The sequence below is a fragment of the Pogonomyrmex barbatus genome, unplaced genomic scaffold (genome assembly GCF_055798465.1).
Source record: "Pogonomyrmex barbatus isolate J1 unplaced genomic scaffold, ASM5579846v1 scaffold3, whole genome shotgun sequence".
Classification (NCBI taxonomy): domain Eukaryota; kingdom Metazoa; phylum Arthropoda; class Insecta; order Hymenoptera; family Formicidae; genus Pogonomyrmex; species Pogonomyrmex barbatus.
The window spans coordinates 19,868,858-19,891,120 of record NW_028297127.1 but is presented as its reverse complement, the minus strand read 5'-3'; the positions used below and the strand labels follow the sequence as shown (position 1 = coordinate 19,891,120).

Below are 22,263 nucleotides of genomic sequence, written 5' to 3'. Positions count from 1 at the left end.
AGTAAATAATAATATTAAATTTATTCGGAGAAATTACGGTGCAATTATAGATTTTCATCAAAATTACAGCGTCTCGCGGTAATTTGCAAAATCACTCAAGGTCTTGCATATACGGGAAGAACCTCGCTGTAGAAAACAATTGCGTGATTTCACGTGAGGAAGATGTTCGGAGGGGGGAGTATAACGCGGAACTAGAGGGGCTCATTAACCCGGCAAAGTTTGTTGCATTTAACGTTTGTTGATCGGCCCGCCATAACCGCGAACGGTTGCGTCCAGCAGCTGACGCTTAAGCACGTCGCGATATTATATGTACACCAGACCGCGCTCTTTCTCTCTCCCTGGGCGTGGCACCAGAAAGCGACTGTCGCGGGAGCACCAACAAACGCACATACACACGCTATACGTATACGCATAAAAACACACACACACACACACCCACACACACGTACTTCCCGTCCTTTCCCTCCCTATCCTCCCTCGCTCTTTCTCACTCCCTCTGTCTCTCTTTCCTGTGATCCAACCCTTTATCGATCCTGCGGCGTACCGACCGAAAAACGGCAAATTGAAATAACGCAATAGAAAGGAGACGCCGAGCTTTCGTGATGCATGATGAGGCATCAAGCAGATCCGGCATGGAGCGAGGACCGGGGACTGCGGGTCCTTGTCGGGGACAAGCAGGATGTCTCGAGAGGGACACTTCCGTCCGCGACGGCCTCGATTACAATGGTGCGTGAGCCAAAAAGAGGGAGAGCTAGACGATATATAGCCAATGGAGATTGATTGATTATCGCTTTTCTCTTTTACTAAGCTGTTAGGTAATGGAAACGACAGAATCAATGTCAATTTCTTTTTCGGAGGACAAATTTCAACGAGGTTTGAGCTCCGAAGTCGAAATTATTTTTTATGTTGATATTGATATTTAAATATACGTATAAATACGTATTGAAAATAATAAGACGGTTTCCATTTTACGTTACGTTTAACTCTACTTTTATCTACGCGTTTAATTGACGTTTAATAAGTATATAAGAAATGTATGTAATTTATACATATGAGGTAAGATTGCGCAGATGGTGAGAGAGAACGAAAAGTGGAAAGTTTTAATCATTCAATTCAGGTGCAATTGAATCGACTATGTTTTCCGCGTGTCTGATAAATTCCTCGGACAAATACCAAAATATCGAAGATTGGCCGCGATGTCACGAGGGGTAGCTTAAAGATGGAACCGCGAGACATGAAGAAAGGAAACGAAGCGGAACGGGAAGAGAACGGGAGGGAGAAAATGAGTGAGTGTGAGAGACGGAGAAAGAAAAAGAGAGCAAGAGAGAGAGAGAGGGGCAGAACGAAAGAGAGAGAACGAGAGGGACTAGGTCTGGTTGGGGAACCTCGTATTGATCGTTCCTGGGTCCATGTGACGCGCCTGCGTTTCACTACAGGGTAAAATCGTAGCGAGGGTAAACGCGAGACGAATAAGAGAGAGAGAAGCATAGAGGGGGGGGAAGAAGAGAGAGAGAGAGAGAGAGAGAGAGAGAGGGATGGAGAGAGAAGCGTATATATCGGGGTTCATATACCCCCAGGATAGCTGCAACGTTTCACCACGCCGATCAATCAATGGAGCTTCTCCGCGCCTTTCTCTCTCTCTCTCTCTCTCTCTCTCTCTTTCTCTCGCTTCTCTTTTCCTACATCGTGTATATAATATGATCGCCTTGCAGAGACGCGCACGTACGCACTCGTAATATATGCATTACGTGTATACATACGTCTGTGATACGCTATAATACGTCGTAGATGACCACGTAATCGTAACTTAAAATATATAAAGGAAATATATAACAGATATATCACGGACAATCGCTTAAAACTGCTTGTCGAGTTTTTGAGCGATTATTGGAAAATGAATTTATTACTTCTGACTTGATTATATGCCGAATTTAATTATACTTCGGGAATTTCGTGTTGCGTAGGAATATGCAGAGAAAAAACAAAATTTAATTTTCATCGTTTAATTATTTCCGACAAGAGATTTTCCTTTATGGAAAATAACATATATTAATTTTAATTTAATTAAAGTGAAATTGAAATTTTGCGTAATTATTGTTAAGTCAAGTCCGATTATGATCGCTAATTGTTGGAGCGAGAGTGTTTTGAAAAATCAATTTTCAACACATTGAAAATTTAAACTTAGAAACTCTATACTTTACTGACAATTTTTCTCGTACGAGAAAATGGGTGAGGAATTGATCACGTGTAACCTTTGCACGACATTACCGCATATGAATCTTCTTTGAAAAAAAAAAAAAAATCGCTCGCCTAACCATGGACTTCGAGCAGCAATGATTCTAACTAGAATTTCTAACTAGAAAAACGATTCTCAAGCTTCAATCTCGAAGTTAGAAATAATTTACATTTATATATTGATATATCGTAAATGAAGGTGATTATGTTCTGAAACTGCTGATTATTTAAGTATATTTTTATGCAGACTAATAAAAAAGTGGCGTGAGGAAAAAGTTAAAGTTAAAACTAGACAAATCTGTTCTCGGCTTCAACGTGCTTAACAGACCGTTACGGAACTTGTACGATATCCCTAGATACTTTCGCTCATCCATAATCGTCGACATCAAAACTTCACCGTTGGTTGTAGCTAGCGATAATCGCTCGTCTGCTTTCGCTAACGCCAATTTAACATGTTACAACTTAATGTCACATTTAATCATGAAAAAAATCAGCCTTTATTTTCCTTTTGCACATCGTCTGTAGACATAATATTTATATTTTTAATCATGATCGATATCGTGCGACTAAACAATCATTAATGATTCACAATGGTCGTTCATGAATTTTTTGAACGGCGCAAAATTCTATCGCTTTTGTGATAAGTTTCACAAATAAGATTTTCCATTGTTTGGAATATCAATTATATGTAGATATTTCTTCAGGAATGTAATTATATTATCTACAGAAATAGAAGTTAAACTGTCTTGTTATTAAATCAACAAATATTTCACGTTATGCTATGTTTATAATAGTGTTCTCGGTACTTCTAAATAACTTTGCGCTTCGCTCCCCGTCGGTGTAAGGCCAAATCGATTTCGAGTCGGGAATATCGACGGAATCTCGTTAAGAGTTCGATGACCCCAGAAAAAGTTACCATAGAATTATCGTTCCCAAGGTATAACCTCGTGGAATTGCGCTCGTGCTTGCCGTGCCAGACCGATGATGCCGACCTGACCGGGGGACCTACCCCCAAAAACGTAGCTTCGACAGCTGGATTGTGACTAAACTATGAAGGGTGAGGTCTGCGTTTGTCGGTAAGAATGATTCACAAATTCGCCACGTGACCGACGTATTTGCACTTTTTAGAGAATCTTGCAAAATAATCCTGACATTTGGCGCGCGCGCACGTGTACTTAATGTTTATACACTTAGCGCTTTATTAACTTTACACAAAGTTTATCATAACACGCAGACGTAGGAAGATTTCCGGATCAATGAATTCGAGTGAGCGTCACTCGGTCAATATTTTCACTTTTACTTTGGATACAAAAAATATTATCCAAAAAGAATTTGAAAGCCAAATGTTACTCCGTGCGTTTGATAATTATTAATAGCCACCGCGACAGGATTAAATTCTTCCCAGGTCACCCCGTTCGGATAGTTGTAAGCTTAAAAAAAGAGACGCTTGATTTTAAGAGGAGGGGAGATTTGCATGCGAGTAAAAATACGTGTACGTGCGGTACGCGCGCGCGCGCGCGCGCACGCACGCACGCGCACACACACACACACACACACACACACACACACACACACACACCACACACACAAGTGTACGTCACTTCTTTTCTGCATATGCCGCCCCGCATCTGTTAGCAGCCGTGCCCTATTCTAAACTTTATTCTCTCTTTTGTTCTCTACCTTGACCAAACGTTATAGATTCTCCAATAGGCAGCGACGTGCTTGGCATTAGGTATGGTCATGGGTGCAATCCGTGCAATTTTTTTTCCTTCTCCGTGACATCACGTTACGCGAATGCCAGACAGATCCGAAAGGATTTTTTATTCACTCATTCGCAAGTCCATTTAAGATGAATCGTAGTCGCTGAACGAGCACTCGCTCAATCATATCGATTTCACCGTTCTCGAATTCTCCTGCGTTGTGGTTGCGGAACGATTCAACGAAATACATCTTTCTTATTCCATCATTTCACGTCACCCCGTCGCCGACGCCGCGTTACTTGCGTGGCGCACGCAGCAACGGAAATAAATTTTCGGAAAACACCGAGTTTACTTGGCACGGCAGCCAAGTTTTACTCGGCCCGTTTCGTCAGAGCTGTATAATTTCGGTCTGTAACATCGTCGGAGGAGACCGGTCGGCTCGATCTCCGAGTATAAACTCCGCGTTAAGGTCAGGGATGCAGCTACTTCGATTCGTTTCCTGCGATTATGCGCCTCGTACGCCGCGAGACAAGTGGCGATTCTCGCGAAATGCACGAACGGGATGTCGATTAAAATCTCAATTTCAATTTTGGCTGCAGCTGGAAACGTTACATTGTTAGAATTTCTCGCTCGCGCAAAGCTCACCAGTTAAAGCTGATTATCATCATCAGTTGACATGTCTCATATCTTTTCCTCTAATTATATAACTTTCTAAAATATATTTATATAAAAGACGAATATATCGCTAATTCTGCAGTTAAAATGATATTTTCAAATAGAACTCCTGACACATCTTCCAGTGTGTGTATATATAACGAATGATTCTTTTTTATAGACGGTGTAGGTTGCGGTTTTCCGCGAAGTTGCGATCGAATACGGACATAATATAAGAGGCGAGAGGGAGACCCTTATCTCGATACGATATGGTAGTGAGTCGAGGGTCAAAAACCTTGAAGAGCCGGTTACGGTGCCGAGGGGTAACGCAACTTGAGATTTCAAGTACACATCTTCCTTTTACGTAGAATTAGGTTGATGAAACTGAATCGGAAAGAACTGAATCGCAATTGAACATAGATTTTCTTCACGCGATAAAAAAAATTTTCTTAATTTCTACGTCGACATACATATTCTTTAAAAAAATTTTAAAAAAGGCATGACTGGACATTTCTTTTCCAGCTGTACATTGCTTGTTGTTAAGGGGCATCTCGCTTGGTAATATGAATTTAAAATATTTTTTTTTTTTTATTTTATTGATCCTCCAGATTACTCTCGTTCTGTACAAACGTGTAATGAAATTTGCAATATTCTTAATTTTTCAATTATCACTTAATTTTTCAAGATTTTACCGCGACAATTATTTTAACTTAAGTGATTTCAGTATTAAGTTATAAGTGAACTTTCTTTTGAATTTTTCGGAAAAGAAGTATTACAAAAACGGACTCTTCGGAATGATTACGAAAGTGGGCTCTTCGGAGCGATTGCGAGCTTTTCGGAGCTTTTGGACAATACTCCCACAAGGGGAGAGAAAGACGCTACACATTTAGTGGGTTCTTTGGAGCATTTATGTTATTTAAAAAGGGAAAAAGCGCGCCCTAGATTTTTTACAAAAACTCCCCGCCACTTCTGCGCTCACAATTTTCCTGCAGCGACTCTCTGCAGCCTCCTGCACCAGCGCTCCTGACTTCCTGCAGCGGTCCTTTTCGACGCTTCCTGCGTCAGTACTTCCGATCTTTTTTACAGCGACTCTTCATCATCTCTCGAGTTGACGCTCTTCAAATTCTTTGAGCAAAAATTGTGTGATCGATAATTACAGGTTAACCGTAATCGAGAGTTGTATTTTCGCGTTATTATCACATAATATAATATATTCTTGACTTATTAGCGAATATGTCCAACTTCTATTTTCAATCGTACGCATCGCCTCTTACGTATGACATTCATCGACCGCATTAATTGATAAATTCTGTTCTCCTTGTTAGGAATTTCACATCTTATATTTGTCCTGTTTCTTTCTGTCTGTAAATTATATCCGCAAAAGTTGCATCCGGGAAAATGCGATATTTCCTACGGAACTCGTTTCGGTGATTCAATCGATTCGCCGAAAACCGCCAGTTCCGTGTGCAAGCAAGTGAGTTACTTCGATGATGTATCCGCGCGCGAGTTATTATTAAACAGGGATGCGCGGATACTCGCGAAAAACGAATCGAGATCGCGTCAGACCCGATTTTCCTCGTCCAGGTCGGTCGATCGATAAGTCCGAGTGATTTGCAAATTTCGGGGGTGTACGCGTATCCCTAGCTTATTAGCATGTAACTTCGATCGGCGAGCTTTTCCCCCCCTCCGCGCGCGCAGTTCCTGTGCGTGTGTGCCAGGGCGAATCACGAACGTGTGTGTACGAAGAAGGGGTTCGCGTTACGCTGGCGCGGCGTGGCGTGGCGTGGCGTCGGCGAACGGTGGGCGCGAGCGCGCGAGTCGAGCGTGGGCCCGAGCGCGCCCGAGGGCAGCCGAGGCCGGCCGAGGATGGCCGAATGGCTGCGAGCCGCGGAAGGCCGAGTGATCGGAAGCCGCTTCGAGACGTGCGAGGCGCTCAGTCTCTAGGCAGCCTCCGCCCGCGTCGTGTTGTTCTTTCCGTTTTCTTAGTCTAGTGTTTCAAGCTTTAATTTCTCTCTCGATATCGCGAACCCTTCCGTATCCCTTTTTCCGTCCCGCCGTATCGTCGCATACCTTGCGCGCGTGTACATCACCCGCACAAAAATCGCTGTGTACCCTCTCTCACCGCCGGGCCGTTCTGTGTTCGTCGTTCTCTCCTCCCTCGGCCCGCCACCTCCTCTCCCACCACCACCCTCACGCTCTCGTTCTCCCTTCGCGTCTTCGGGTCTCTACGCCGAAATCACCAGCCACCGCCGTGTTCGATGTCGATACGCGACCGTCGCTCGTCGTCACCAAGTGCACCGAGGACGGTGATCAGGCGGTGTGCATAAATGCCGGTTTACGAGCGCTCGCGTCGTACTTTACTTTCATTGATTTCCCCTTCTATTCCGGGCGGTGGTGCGAGAGCAGTAGCGTGATAACAGTGCACATTAGCGAAGGTGAGAGCGGTGTAAAACGTAGGGAGCCGGAGGCGGAGGCTCGCGCGAGGGGGCTGACCGCTCGCACGGTGCTCGGTTTCGCGTGCGACACACAGGCAGAGGAGTGATAGGCACACTCGGGAAGAGAAGGGCAAAAGGGAGATAACGGAGAAGAAAGTAACAGGTATCTCAGAAAAGCAAATAATCCATGTCATTGCGTAAAGTTCGGCGTTCGGATGGATGGGGGGGGTGGTCGCGGGAGCGCGAGCGAGAAAGGAGAAGAGCATGCCAGGAGGACTCCCGGCGGAGTGAATCGATTCGGCGAATAGAGAGAGAGAGAGAAAGAAATAGAGAGAGAGAGAGAGAGAGAGAGAAGGGAACACAGTCGATTCCGCCGATAGGGGCGGAAAGAGATAAGGCTGACGCGTACTTGTCGCCTCCACCGTCGTCGTCGTCGCCGCCTCGCGTTTCCGACGCGTCTCGAGAGCACGTGTCACCGCGTCTTTCGTCGCCTTTGTTCCCGACCCCCTCGGTCCGTCTGTCCGTCCATACATGTATACGTGCGTAATTCGCGCGTCGCGTTCTTTCGACGACTGCGTCTCTCTCTCTCTCTCGCGCGCGCGCGCGCGCGCTTTACTTCACTCCCTCCCTGTTGCGTTTACATGCGCGCACGTACTTGCGTATACGCGTAAATGCGAGCCACTTTTTCGCGCGTCGAAGGGGCATACGCGCGGGAGGGGTCTCCCTCGGAAACACCGCGCAGGGGCGGCGGTGCGACGACAGGGACGGGGGCTCTCACGGAGCGTTGGGCGAGCGAGCGAGAGAGCGCGAGGCACACAGGGACCGAGGAGCTCGTATTGATCGGCCCCGGCCACGCGATTTTCACGATCCGTCGCCATGGCCACCTGGCCACCGACCGAAGATCGTATCTCGCGACATATACGTGTAAATCGAACTTTAACCCGCGAAATCACCGTCCGACCAGGCCCGATTGCTCGTTGGGCCGTTTAACACACATTCCCGCAGCATTCCCGATTCTCTTCTTGCGAAGAAAGCTTTTTTCTCCAGTTTTTTCCCGTTCTCGAAATTGACAATTCCGATGGTTCATCAAGCGCGTTTCTCTTCTCAAATTCGGATCGCCGGAAATCGACGATTATACTTTCGTAATTGTTAGACTTGAATTATGTAGCGATATTGAAATGGGAAATGTAATTTCGAGATCTCGAGCAGGGAAAATGTGAAATTTTGTATGATAATTGAAAACAATTAAGCGTTGCTACCTTGTGACACATATGCATCGCTAAATTAAAATAACAGAGTTAGCATTTTACCAGAATAAAGCGGTATTTCCGTTCTATCGATTTCGCCAGATCGATAGTCAGTCCCGGACTGTTTCGAAATAACTCGTCGAATATCTGTTTTTCTCTTTCTCTCTCTTTTGTACTTTAATTCGCGAAAATTACGTTTATAAGTATATTATCTTGATTTTCTATAAACTTATTAAACTTGCGAAATTATATAACATCCATTCTACACGTACATATATCATTCCCATTTATCATCAATTCAAAATGCACTTAATTCGAATGTATAATGTACATAACACTCTCTCAATGCTAGATCTATACAGATTTGAGTACCGCTCTGTCGACCATCCAAACCAATTATTATTAAATTATTTCTAAAATTGTTCTCTCTTGTAACGAATCACGATGATATTTAATTTTGTCATACGACAAATTAATCTAAGAGACCACGATTTAGCCCGATCATTTATCTAAGAAAATCAATCGAATTCCATAAATGTGAAAAAGTTTATACGAAGACATTAGAGCGAACGTAACAGCCTCGTGCGAATCTGAATCTTTTTTCAGACCATTCCGAATTATTATATTCCAACATTATTAAATTCCAAATTAAATCATAAAAAAAATGAAGGTTTTTTTTTTTTATCAACAATTTCTTTCATTAGTGAAATTTTTAATCTCTTATTGGATAAGGACATCCTCGTTATGTTTGAAGTTTTGTCAAGGGTCGCTCCATCCCATTCGATCATCCCCCTTCCCCACTGTTCTTCCTCGACGTGCACGCGTCCTGTGTTCTGTTGTTATCCTTGTGATGACAATGAAACGGAGGATTCGAAAGTCAGAGCGATATGCTTTCCCTTCGCGCGACGATGTCAGTCAGCTCGGCCACGATGGTGGTTCTCTCCCGCCTTCGGCATTGTCAGATCCGAAAATATATCGCGATGGCGAACAACGCTACACGCAGATCGATACCGAGGAAGATTGCCGGGCTGCGATAAAGCGCACCGCGACTTTTCTGCCTCCTGCGAGCGGCGCTTTTATCGCCTTGCGTTCGTAAACAAAGGGGACACGAGGGAATAATCAGCGGCTATCCTTTTTCTCTCTCTTTCGATTTTTGCGCTATTTTCACGCTTTCTTTTTCGTAGATTCGTCACCGTGTGAAATGGAATGAAATCCAGCCTCGATTTTTTTATCTGTGATATTTCATCCATATGTGCTCTATTTAGAGCTTGTTTCGTTTTGGATATTAAAAGATCGCGCGCACATGAATGAAGGAGATATGAGGAGTAAATATTATAAATTTAATATTAATATTAAATAAATTAATAAAGTTTGGAAGTTAAAATTAGGAATAAAGATGGAACGTGTAACGCACACTAGACACAAGTATAGCTCTATCTTATACTGGCGTTCATTGTGCATTGTGCTTAATCTTTGCCAAAATTTAATGTTTGTTCGAGCAAGATAGGATCTTCTGCCGAGTAAAAATAGATGCATTTATCAATCTTTTCTCTGTTTTTAAATATGAGCCTTACTCTGCAAGATTTATCCATTTATGATTCTCGCTTAAAAACTAAATTGTTTGAAATACCGCCAAGAATTTAAGGAATGATGACTGGCACATCGAACCGTTTACCTTTCAGAGTTGATGAAAAAAACGACGTGCGAAAAACATGTGCCATTTGTCGCACATGTGCGTCGGCTCTCGTATCTATCTCATATCGGACGGTGTGCGTCTAACCCTCGTAACGTAAATGTATCGCTCGAGCTAACGTACACGTAAATTAAGGAGGTCCGATCGCGCGCTAATCACCATTGCATTCAATGTGTGTCACGAGCAAGGGAAATATGACGTATCACTGTCCTGTGCAATCGCACGTATATTTTTCAATACACGACGGCCGGACGCACCGACCAGTCCGTCTCGGAAGCTCGAGGGCCGGCCGTAATAAAAGCTGTCTGTTACCCCGCGGGCATCGCGGACAGTTCGATTTTTAGGGTGGCGACCACCACGAGAGTGGTGGCGGCGGCGTGCAGGGGTCACGCAGGGAAGGCCCTAAAGGACAGCTGATGCTCTAAACCGTAAAGAAGGGAAAGGAGAGAGAGAGAGAGAGAGAGAGAGAGAGAGAGAGAGAGAGAGAGAGAGAGAGAGAGAGAGAGAGAGAGAGATCGGAGAATGAACGCGTGTGGCGAGAGGGGAGTCTACGTAAAAAAAAAGAGAGAGAGTGAGAGAGAAGAAAAATGTACGAGTCGGTGGCTCGTGCCGACTGATAAATGCGTCATCGCAGCTGTGTGTGTGTACTCGCCTACCGTAACCGTGAACACCGCGGTGGCACCCTACGGTAGCGACGGCCACACATAATTCCTCTTCCTCGCTCTGCCTCTTTCGCTCTTGTTTCTCCCTTTGCGCTCCGCGCGTGTACCGGGTGTTCCGCGCGAAAGAGTTCGCCGGTTCATTCCTAATCTCGTATTCAGGAATACGTTTCCTCTTGGCCAATCCGATCGCGATACTTCTTGCACAAATTTTCCTGGTGGAGAATCGAGCGTACAACCGGAAAAAGTTGGAATTAAAAGTCCTGTTTTAAATAAATAGCCGCAAATAGGTATATTTCGCTAAAAACAAATTTATCCCGATGTTCTCTCACTAATGTAGCTTTGTCGTTTGTAGCGTCGCTCCATTTTTAATTACGCATATAATTCTGACTTAATTGCCTCTCTACTTGGAGAGTCGGTAATGAGGTCGACTATCTGCCTGTAATCGCATTCATAATTTATTCACGCCAGAAGTGCAGCGGGTAATTCAGGTAGCGTTTCTTGTTTTTACGTTCCGTGTCGGTGAACGTAGTATTTATGTTTGTTGAAAACTAGCGATCTTGCCCGATTCACTTCTCGCTTCACGCGTCGACTAATTTATTAATCAAGTCTCTGAACTTTATTATAAAAAGTTCCTGGTATTAAGAGATAATTAATAAACGCAGATCTTTATTTTTCATGCTTTGGACACCACATATATAGGCTTGTACAGTACTCGATGTGCCTTCATAGTTTGGAGATGAGAGGGTCTCTCCAGCCCTTTAAATGACAACGGGGGTCGTCGGCCCCTTTAAATTATTCGAGTTCGGACGTATCGGACGTTACCCCAAAGTTCTCCCAATCGCCGCTTGTCCCTTTCGTACTGTGTTTGAAAAGTCATTGTTCGGATTACACGATCGAATCGCGAACATTACAGATTCTTTTTTTTTTTTTTTTTTTTATTCTTCGTCTGCAATATTCGCAATTTTAAATCGATCTTTCTAGCGTATAATATAAAGTATACTTGCGATGAATAAAGTATTTCTTTTAATAACGAACTAAGAAGCGTTTTTTAATTAATTGTAGATTAAAATTTATTTTCTCATATCTTATATATCTTATATAATAATTATATTTCTTAGAAATGTAAAATTCAGATTCGTATCAGTTTCGCGTTACGCCACAATAAAGCCACTTTTTACAGTCAAAAGACTCAATGTTAATTTATTTTTGTTCTTTCGAGTTTACGGTATAAGAAACCGAAGCCACTTGGACTTTAGCTTTCAAACGTCAAGGATCGTCTTGTGCATCATTGTTTTGGTTACCACGCGTTTTTACGTCCTTCGATATTTCGTGTTTACATCGATGCCAGTTTCTTCCATCGTCTTGCGACATAACTCGTATTTGCTGTGCTTTCAAAGTGAAATTTTCTCAAATTTATTTTAACATCTTAGGAAAGTGTATGCAGACCGACACGATGTGTGATAATTATTCAAAAATCTCATACTGTATTTAATTCTAACAATAGAGATTTTTAACACGAAAACGGATCTCATCGATCATTGTGTAATTGCAATTATTTATTAGTACAAGAGTAATGCAACCTGTATGTATTTTGTTCGCAGATTTCGTACATAGTTAGGGACGACTCATTAGAGGATTGCAATGATGGCGAACGGAATGGACACAGTCGTACAACAAAATGGAGGATCCACTCTCGGACAGACCTCGCAGGAGGAATCAAAGACGAATCTCATAGTAAACTATTTGCCGCAGAGCATGACACAGGATGAGATTCGTTCTCTGTTCTCCAGTATAGGCGAAGTCGAGAGCTGCAAGCTAATCCGTGATAAGCTCAGCGGTAAGATCAGCATTCCTATCCTTTCTTTTCGCATTAAGCGCTTAGATTCGAGATTCGGCAAATGTCAAACAAGTCGTTTGCTTTAGGGCTAGTGTCTAAATCTAATTTCAAAATGTATAAATTACGATATGTGAACATCAGCTTAGCGACAATTAAACATTTTATTTGCTTTAGTCAAACAATTTAATGTGATTAGGCCAAAGTTAAATCAATGATTAAAAAATAACTTCACAAAAAATGATTTTATTGGAAAAATAAATTTTATGACTTTTTTTTGGAAAAAAATTTTTCTCTTTTTCTTTTTCTTATCATAAACTTATCAGAAGCCTTTCAGAAGTCAAATTGAAGAATTCCACTTTTCATAAATTTCCTAATTTTAGAGCCTACGATTAGATTATAATCAATTTTGCTCTGCTTTCTCGTGAAGTTAAATTACTTTGAGGGGCTCAAGTAGCACACTTGAGTAACTCCTCCGTTTTTCATAACGAACGCCCGCGATTTCATTTCTGACTTATAAGTCTGACTTTACATTTACATTTGGCGCCAATCCGTCCGTATCGCCATAATGTATGCGTAATCCAGCGTAATTCGGGTACGTGCACGCCGAGTATATTTCGTGCAGTGGCGGCGACGAGCACGTGTATAGACGTTGCGGCGCTATTTCGAGCCGCCGCCGCCGCCGCCGCGAAGAGCGAGAGCGGGGGCGGCATTTGGTTTGAAGATTTGCCGCTTTATGCTCGCGGCCTCATCTCGCGGCAGTACCGTATCACGTAGTTCGTGACAGTTCTCCACCTCGTGCCACGTCGTTCGTGACAGTTCGGAGCAATTTCTTTCTTCATTTTATTGGAAAATGCAATTACTATACCTCTGCGCCTCTCTCTCTCTTTCTCGCGAATTAATTCATCTTAATTCCGTCAAATTAGAAGTTTTCCTAAATTTAATTTACGTTCTAAATTATGAAAACTGACAAAGTGACTTGATTAAAATATCCATATTGATCAAATTAACTTCGTCTTTTGGCGTTAAGATAATTAAATACGAAATTATTTTCTTGAAGAATAATCCAATCGTATATTTTCGTGGTTCTGCCGGTTCCAGGCATTTCGCCAAGTGCTCGTTGATATATTTGCCACTACGCCATTCATAAAATTGATTCCGGGACGTATATCGGGAAATTAAAGTTGGCACTGGACGTTCAACTACCATTTTGATGCGATTATTCTCTAATCGGCAGATAAATACAGACATGAACAAAATTTCATAATGCCGACGTAGTTAATCATTATCAAGAAGTCAATGAACTGTCTAAAGCGACTCATTCTTTGGCCACGTGATGCGGTTTATGATTTTTTTTTTTTTTTTAAAGAAATCTGATCTCGACACATGATAATCATCTGCGTATTTTTGCAGGTCAGAGTTTGGGTTATGGTTTTGTTAACTATCACCGGCCTGAAGATGCCGAAAAGGCTATAAACACGCTCAATGGTCTTCGTTTACAGAACAAAACCATCAAGGTGAGTAACCCGCAATGCAGTTCTTTAGAAGCTTTTGCTCATCATTCGTTCCCCCTTTCGATCCTTATAATACAACGAAATTATTTGCTGCAAGCCGAACCATCATTTTTTTCTTTCATCCGAGATCACGAAGAAACGTCAAGATATAATTACTGTTATCAATATTTGACATTGGCAGTCCGGCATTTCCGAGGACTACCTTGCAAAGCGTTTCTATTCGATTTCGAGAATGCTAAATGCATCTACGCGAACATGTATGGCGGCAATGCAGCAATATAAATAGGTTGGCCTGGATTCGGGCGGGTTTTATCGCGCGCGAACAAGAATAAAGCGATGATTATCGCATAGGCATGTTTTTTCTCCCCCCCCTTTTTTTTTTAACGTTTTCCTCATTCGATGAATATCAAGTACCTCGATAACGGCGGTGTTGAGCTCGTTTTTTTTTATTTATTTTTTTTTTTTTTTTATTTTCATTATCGGATGACTCGGCAAGTATTTTTCGGGGAAAGAGAATACTTTTCGGAACGCGATTATCCTTCTTTTTCTAGGTGTCGTACGCGAGACCGAGCAGCGAGGCGATCAAAGGCGCAAATCTGTACGTCAGCGGCTTGCCGAAAAATATGGCGCAGCAAGATCTGGAGAATCTGTTCAGTCCTTACGGCAGAATTATCACGTCGCGGATATTGTGCGACAACATCACCGGTAAGTGGTCCGCACCCAAGTCCGTCTGTCGATATTCTTCGCGAGCTTGAACCGCGGTGAATCATCCGTCACGATATTCGAGTAAAATTGACCGCTTGTCGATCTTTCCGACGACGCGAAGTGAATTGCCTACGAATTGTCCGACGAATCGTCTCATGGACATGATTGAAAATATTTTCACTTAGTCGACTTCGATCCGATTTATCTGGCTTGTCTCTAATCGCGTTAAAACGAACTTTGCAATACGAAGTCAATGTACGAGAAAGCTATTATTTTAAGACAGCGACAAAATCGGAAATCTCCGGTGATCTCGTTTAAATAAAACTCGATACATCCAGATCACAGGTGCGTAGGCCATGGGGTTAGTGTCCGTTTATAGGGTGGGTCGGTGCGCCATGAACGATAACGATAACGAAAGTGCGAGTAAGAGTAGCTCGTTGAAGCAACAATGATAAATATTCTATTGAGCGAACGAGATCGTATCAGTTTCACTTCATTATGTTTTCTTTCGCCTGTACACACTTTTCCACACGTTTCCTCATTCGATGTGCACGAAGAGCAACGTTTTTTCACGAGTACAGTATACAGCTTCGCATATACACGCAACTTCGTTCTCGAGGGGAGCTATAATACCGACGACGATGATGACAGTTCCAAGTGTCGCGCAAGTGTCTCTCGCATTTTAATGTACGAACCTCCCCGAATTGGATTTCATTTGCGTCTTTGGTTTATTTATTGCAAATGCCCCTTCCTGGCCAGCCCAGTTGCACGCACAAGAAGCCTCATGGCCTCCACCTCGATCTTAATTTCGTGTTTCCTTACTGTGCTCACTTTTCAGTTCCATCCTTCATTCCGATACACCTATCACGTCATCATCATCATCATCATCATCATCATCATCATCATCATCATCATCATCATCATCATCATCATCATCATCATCATTATCATTATCATTATCATTATCATCATCATCATTATTATTATCATTATCATCCTCCTATTATCATCACCAGGCTTGCTTCGTTTTTTTCCCTCCTAGGACTTAGGTTTGTCCAATGTCGCTTTTTCCTCCCATCCGCAAAAGTGAACACGCGCGATACGCCGAATTTTTCCTCTTTTGACGCTCACGCTTTTTATATGATTAAGGAGATCTGAAATAGCGTAATTTACACGAAGTCCGCTCGCCCCTTGTATGCTCGTCACAATTTTTTTTATTTTGTCGTAAAACGATAATTATCGTTTTTTCATTATCACGCGAAGCATTAGATGCGAAAGCAACGAATATCAATTCGGCGATGATAAGAAGCATTGAAATAACAAAAAAAAAGATATTTGTTTACAATATTAGCGACTTACACACAATTTTCTATAGTTTTTTGGTTTCATAGTACATGTATAACTTTTTCTTTTTTTTTCTATATTATTTGCATATGAACACAAAGAAAGATGATCGCAATATCCTACCAAAATACTAAATATGAATTATTTTCACTATTTAGTCTAGATTCTTGCTTTTTACTAATAAAATTTTCGAATTGTCTTGTTCGTAAACAATTTCGTGGATGATAAAATTTCTCAAATTGTCATGTTAAAGTTACGGATGTGTCTCTCATTTTTTAAGAAATGAATTTTTTTGAATCGATGACCAACACGAGACTCGTTGCTTTTATTTTTTTTTTCTGTTCTTTCTTTTATTAAATTCCTCTGCTTCGTTTTATCGCACGTTTTAAACACGTTTTATCATCCCCCCGAAACCGCCACCCGTATCACAGGGGCGAGCGAATCGCGTGTGCTGCCAGTTGGATTTTAACGAGATATGATTTTTTCCGTTTCTGTTTAGTACGACAGTTTGTGACCGGCGGCGGAGACAATTTGCCCGGTACGTAAATCACAAATCTCTTTTTCTTTTCCCTCATTACGTCCTCTAGCTGAAATGAAAAGCAGCCATTTCTTTCGGTCTGTGATGCGCGCGCGTCTCTCGTCTGCGCGATCTCGGGTTTTTTCCTTTTTTTTCTTTTTTTTTTTTTTTTTTTTTTTTTCCTACGTGTATACTTCGTCAATGTCGTCGTCGTTGTTAAATAAAACACAACGTAGTTGTTACGAACAGTTTTTCTTCGCGATGTAATCAAGCCTCGCACGAAATTAAAAATGCAATTTGTAATCGCATCGAGTTAATGTCTTCGTCCGTTTTTTATTCAGTAACGGCGATATTTTATTAAAATTAATTTGTAATTCCGACGAGTGCCGACAAAAGACTTTGAAATTTTATTGTCGTATAATCTACATCGGTGAACTTATATCACTTAATTTGGCTTCTCATTGCAAAATTGATAAGTGAAATCGAAAATCAGTAAAAATCGGTATTAAATATGCAGTTTAACGTTGTGTGAAATGATTTGCATTTTTTAGTATGCAATTCTACAGAATCTAGAATACGAAGTTTTAGAACCACGGAATATAAGGGGAGAAGATGAGAGAAAAATTGCATCTCTGTCCTTGTCGTGCAACGACAGATGATGCGCGCATCCAGTATTCCTCCCGAGCGCCATTTTTGTTTCTTTACGCTTTTTGTCATTCGTTATGGTTATGATTTGCTATTACGATTTCTTGATTATATTGATTTGTTTCCGCGATCGAGAATATACTCACTCTCTTTATCTTATTTTTTTTTTCTTTATTCTCTCACTTTCTCACTCTCTTTTTCGTTCCTGTTTACCCGTTATTAATCGACAATAAATTGCAAAATGACGAATAGATTAAAGGCAACGTGGAAAATCGAAAGAAAGACAAAAAGACGTCCATCCGACAAGGCATCGTCGGTATGTTTGTAAAGAAACGAATCTGCGCGCACCGAACCACTCGCTTTGCGTCTCTATCTAAGAAAGAGAAAATAAAATAAGAATATAAAATAATTAGCGTTTCTCGAGTTAGTGCGACGTGTACTCCAGTCTTTCCGCCATTTCGAAAGATAAGCAATTTACACTCGCAATTTGTCGCTGTTTCCAATGAAACTTGGAACGCAGAAAATCATGCGTCGCGTTATGTGAAATGTGATCCGTTTTACACGCATTTCTATATCGAGTGCAACGAAGTGATAACCGACCGATATCGTTGTATAGGAACTTTAACTAGAGTCGAGAAGGGTAGTTTAAATGCGAAGGTAACAGTCAGCAGCACAAAGTTTTTCAAATCGGCTTTGAGTCGTCGTTTTTGCTGTTCGCCTTCTCCCGACGTGGCTCTCTCTCTAGTCTCGAATAAGAAACAGGAAAAAAAAAAGAAAAGAAAAGAAAAGAAAAGAAATAAAATATGGGAACCTCAGAGAATCGGGAGTCGGAAGCGTCCGGCGCGGTTTTGGCGAGCGTTAGCGTCGCGCGTCGGCAGCAATAACCAGATGCGATCTTGTGTGTTTCGCCGATCACCTCGGCACCACTCGACAGGCCTGTCGAAGGGCGTCGGCTTCATAAGGTTCGACCAGCGCGTCGAGGCCGAGCGGGCGATCCAGGAGCTGAACGGCACCATACCGAAGGGCTCGTCCGAGCCGATCACCGTCAAGTTCGCCAACAATCCCAGCAACAACAACAAGGCGATACCGCCGTTGGCCGCCTATCTCGCACCACAGGCCACGCGGCGCTTCGGCGGGCCGATCCACCATCCGACCGGCCGCTTCAGGTACATTCCACTGTCGCCACTATCCAGGTACCTACTCGCCTCTACTCGCTCTACCCAAGGATTTTCACTATCTCTCTCTAACTTTTCGCCTCTGCTCTCTCTCTCTCTCTCTCTCTCTCTCTCTCTCTCTCTCTCTCTCCGCTTCTTTCTACCTTTCTACCCCTACAGCTTTTCGTTGGACTCTCTCTCTCTCTCTCTCTCTCTCTCTCTCTCTCTCTCTCTCTCTCTCTCTCTTCTTTCTCCGTCGGAAGGTGTCGCGCGGGATACGATTTGTCGACGTGATTGTGGAAGTTACGACTCCAGGAGGATGTACTTAAATCGAAAAGAATCGAATACGAATCGACCGCACGGCGTCCTCCCGCTTCTCCTTCTTTTCAGTTCTATTCCTCTATCGATATTAATTTCGGTCTGGATCATTTTTTTTAGCTACGTGGGTTGAGTTCTCTCTATTGAGCTATTTATCTACTTATCCGTGAATCACTCCTTGTTCATCCGTTTATCCATCCAATTGTCTATTTATTTGGTTTATTTTTCTACCTAATAACTATCTCTAACTATCTAGTGTATACTATTCGTCTTTTCCCTTCTATCTTCTCTCTTTTGACACATACACACATACACACGGACATAGACATCGCGTAAACACGAGTATTTGATTAGATCGATCGATCGTTCATATATAAGCTCGAGACTGCTATTATAATGATACCTTAGTATCACAAAATATAGTATATATATATATATATATATATATATATATATATGGTCTTTTTTTATTTTTAATACAACGAGGAAAATAAACTTTTTTTCACAGAAAATGCGTGGTACTATGCAATATTATACTTCGTCATTGCAGCCTGATAAAATATCAAGTAAATAACAATTTAAAGGAAAATAAGAAAATGTTTTATATATATATATATATATATATATATATATATATATATAAAAGACATATTGGTAGTAATTATTACATTAAATAAAATGACAAAAAAAATCTCAAATAAGATAATAGAATCTATTTGTCTTGTTTTATTACACGCTTTTTAACTGTTTATAAAATCAAATATCGATTTAATTATTTATATTGATCGATCGATCAATTGATGGCAGTACAATTGTCGTTACTTCCATTTATTGAATTGTTCGGCACAAAGCTCCTCCTTCGATATCATTCGATTCTAATTCAAAGTATGTATGCATCTAATGTATCTTTTTTTTTTTTTATTTTTTTTAATTGTGACTGTGCACGCTCTGTTATTTTCGGAACTTATGTCTTAGACCTTTGCCTTTATTTTTAAACGATAATTTTTCGGTATTTTTCATATTCTTACTTATTGTTAGTTACAAGAGAGGGACAGTTAATGGCGACGTTTGATGTAAGAGTAGCTTCATCAGTTTTTTATTTAATCCTGAAAATATCTTTCGATATACTTGAAACGTATAAATATTACTTTCAGTCCATGCTTTAAATTATATTGTGTTGGGACGAAAAAAATTTCGTGAGAATATATAAAATGTTTGGAAGCGCAGACAATTCACAAAGAATCCGCGTTAACTCCGTTTAGAAAGGTCTTTCCGTCTCGCAATCGATACACTTCTATTAAACTTGCATATCGACGAAACAACCTGTCAAGGCCGATGCGATCACAGGGCTCCATGACCTTACGAAATAATAGATTTACACTCGATAACATCCATGATAACATCCAATTTTGCGCATAATAAAAAGAAGCAAGTCGGCTGATCCTCCTTTATTTATCGTTGTGTTTCTTTGATAATTGTTTACGCGGATTCTTCGCGGATTTTTGTGCTGTTTTTCCTTTTTTTTTTTTTATTTTTTTTTTTTTATTCTCATCTCCGAGGCCAGTGATCAGTAGATATCACGAAACAGACATGTATATTCTGTACTACATTACTCGATTGAATATAGAAAGATGAAATAATATAAATTTGAGAATTTTATTTAAAAATATAAGCTGATCTTTGGCCAGTTTCGAAACACATGGAGGAGCAAAACATATACACTAGCCTTATATTTCTATATCGATATCTGTCGTTACGCTTGCAATATTTTTATATTATATTGCAATATTGTTTAGCAAATTATTAAAGTCATCATATAGAAGTTTTTTTTAATAATTCATACATGTGTTATTATAAAATTATCATGGAGATTTTTTTTTTTTGTAATCGTTCAAACGCCTGACGACAAATATCAGTTACGGAATTAAGGACCACCGACACTCACATGTTATCATCTGTCTTTCGTTTCGAGCCTCCCACATAATACGCATAAGTCACGATGTTGGTTATCGACAGCGATATCTATTTACGTAGTATTTATACGTATATTTGCAAATTTTCGCTAGTATGAAGGAAGACGATACACGCACTGTACATCTTCATTGATCGCACGTGTCAGAGTCTGTTCGTATGTCTAGATTCAAGATACAGAACTACCGAAATTCTTCATGAGACTCGTCCAGAGACATTGATCGTTTGGTTGTTTTTCAATAAATTCAAAGCGCTAATTCGAATGCAGCTGCGCTTTGCTATTGCTTTGTCTCTCATAGTTTCATTTTCTTTTCCAGCAAAGTGGAAGGATAGCAGTTAATCGGACTGTTAAACAAAACTCATTTGAAATTCAGTCGACGGATTTGAATTTGAGTAGAGTGAGCGTGACACTCACAATTTTTGCAATTTTTCACAAAAAATGAAATATGTAATTTGACGTCAGTTGCGTATATTACACTTAAAACCAAATGCTTTTTCTTAACAAGCTCTAATATCTCTAAACAAATTCTTTTACAATCTTTTTCTTTTAATTTGCAATTTGTAACTAAAAAAATATTAAATATATGTTTTGAAAATTTTAATGATGTCGAATTTATCGTGTTACTTTGAACATGTTATATTTGAAAAATACGGTCACAGTCTGACTTAAACCGCGCTTATTCCACATTGCGACAATAATTCCTTGGCTTCCTCTCCTAACAGAGAACCGACGTGGTCTCGCGAAAGACGAATTAATTTTTCATTCCGAAAGTTAAGTTTTTCAATGTTTATCTATACATTGTCTATTAAGCAAATAATTTTTTTTTTTATTTAAAGTATTATTTATATTATAATAAATCTTGTTAAAATAATACAGAATTATTAATTTGCAAATAAATATTATCTTGATGAAAATTAATTTTACATCAATATGAGTGAACTACTTTGCTTCTCTGAGTCCCGCATTGCATCCCCCATTATGCGTCCGGTTCGGGGTAACGGTGCACCGCTACGTAGAGGGTAGAAAATGAAACACACAGGGAGCGCCCGACTTATCCCCCGACTTTGGCTCGATCCCGAAGTATCTCTCTTCTTACGTTGTTCTTTTTGTGTTTTGTTTTAGCACTGGCAAGGCCATGCTTGCCATTAACAAAGGCTTACAGAGGTCAGTATTTTTTTCGTTACTACCGCTACGTTTTCCACTCCTAATTTCCGTTACTTCTTCCGTTGTGTGGCTTTGTTCTCTTTCTCTCTCTCTCTCTTTCTTTCTCTCTCTCTCTCTCTCTCTCTCTTTTCCCTTTTTCGACTCGTTACGAATTTGGTATCAAAGTATTGCGAAATGATTTTATTGTTATAACAATTTTTAAGCAATAAAAATTATTGTTGATTTTTATTAATAATTATTCAATTTAAATGATTTTTATCCGATGGATGTTCTTACGCGAACATTTTTTTTTCTTTTGAATATAAAGTATTTGCCGCTGGTTTTTTTTATGCAAACATGATTTCGTAACGGGACCCTGTTCTTTCGTAATTTTTACCACTTTTGCATTTATCACATCTTGCTTTGTTTAATTCGGTTCTGCAAACACTGGTAGATATATTGACGTCACGTTTTCCTGAGTTTCGCAACCA

General features: G+C 40.8%; 1 protein-coding gene across 9 annotated transcripts in view; it reads left to right on the top strand.

The window, feature by feature from the left end:
• Positions 1–22,263, top strand: part of LOC105423925 (ELAV-like protein 3) — a 41,173-nt gene that overhangs the window by 16,167 nt on the left and 2,743 nt on the right. For 2 of the 9 annotated variants that reach the window (XM_089079658.1, XM_089079660.1), the window contains exons 2-7: positions 12,228–12,463; positions 13,874–13,977; positions 14,526–14,679; positions 16,523–16,561; positions 18,120–18,378; positions 21,752–21,793. In XM_089079658.1, the coding sequence (XP_088935784.1) occupies positions 12,268–12,463; positions 13,874–13,977; positions 14,526–14,679; positions 16,523–16,561; positions 18,120–18,378; positions 21,752–21,793 (794 nt within the window). In that variant the 5' untranslated portion in view covers positions 12,228–12,267. Of the gene's footprint in view, positions 1–579; positions 727–6,216; positions 7,188–12,227; positions 12,464–13,873; positions 13,978–14,525; positions 14,680–16,522; positions 16,562–18,119; positions 18,379–21,751; positions 21,794–22,263 lie in introns of those variants that run through there. The other 7 variants (XM_089079661.1, XM_089079659.1, XM_089079662.1 and 4 more) reach the window with 7 other exon arrangements.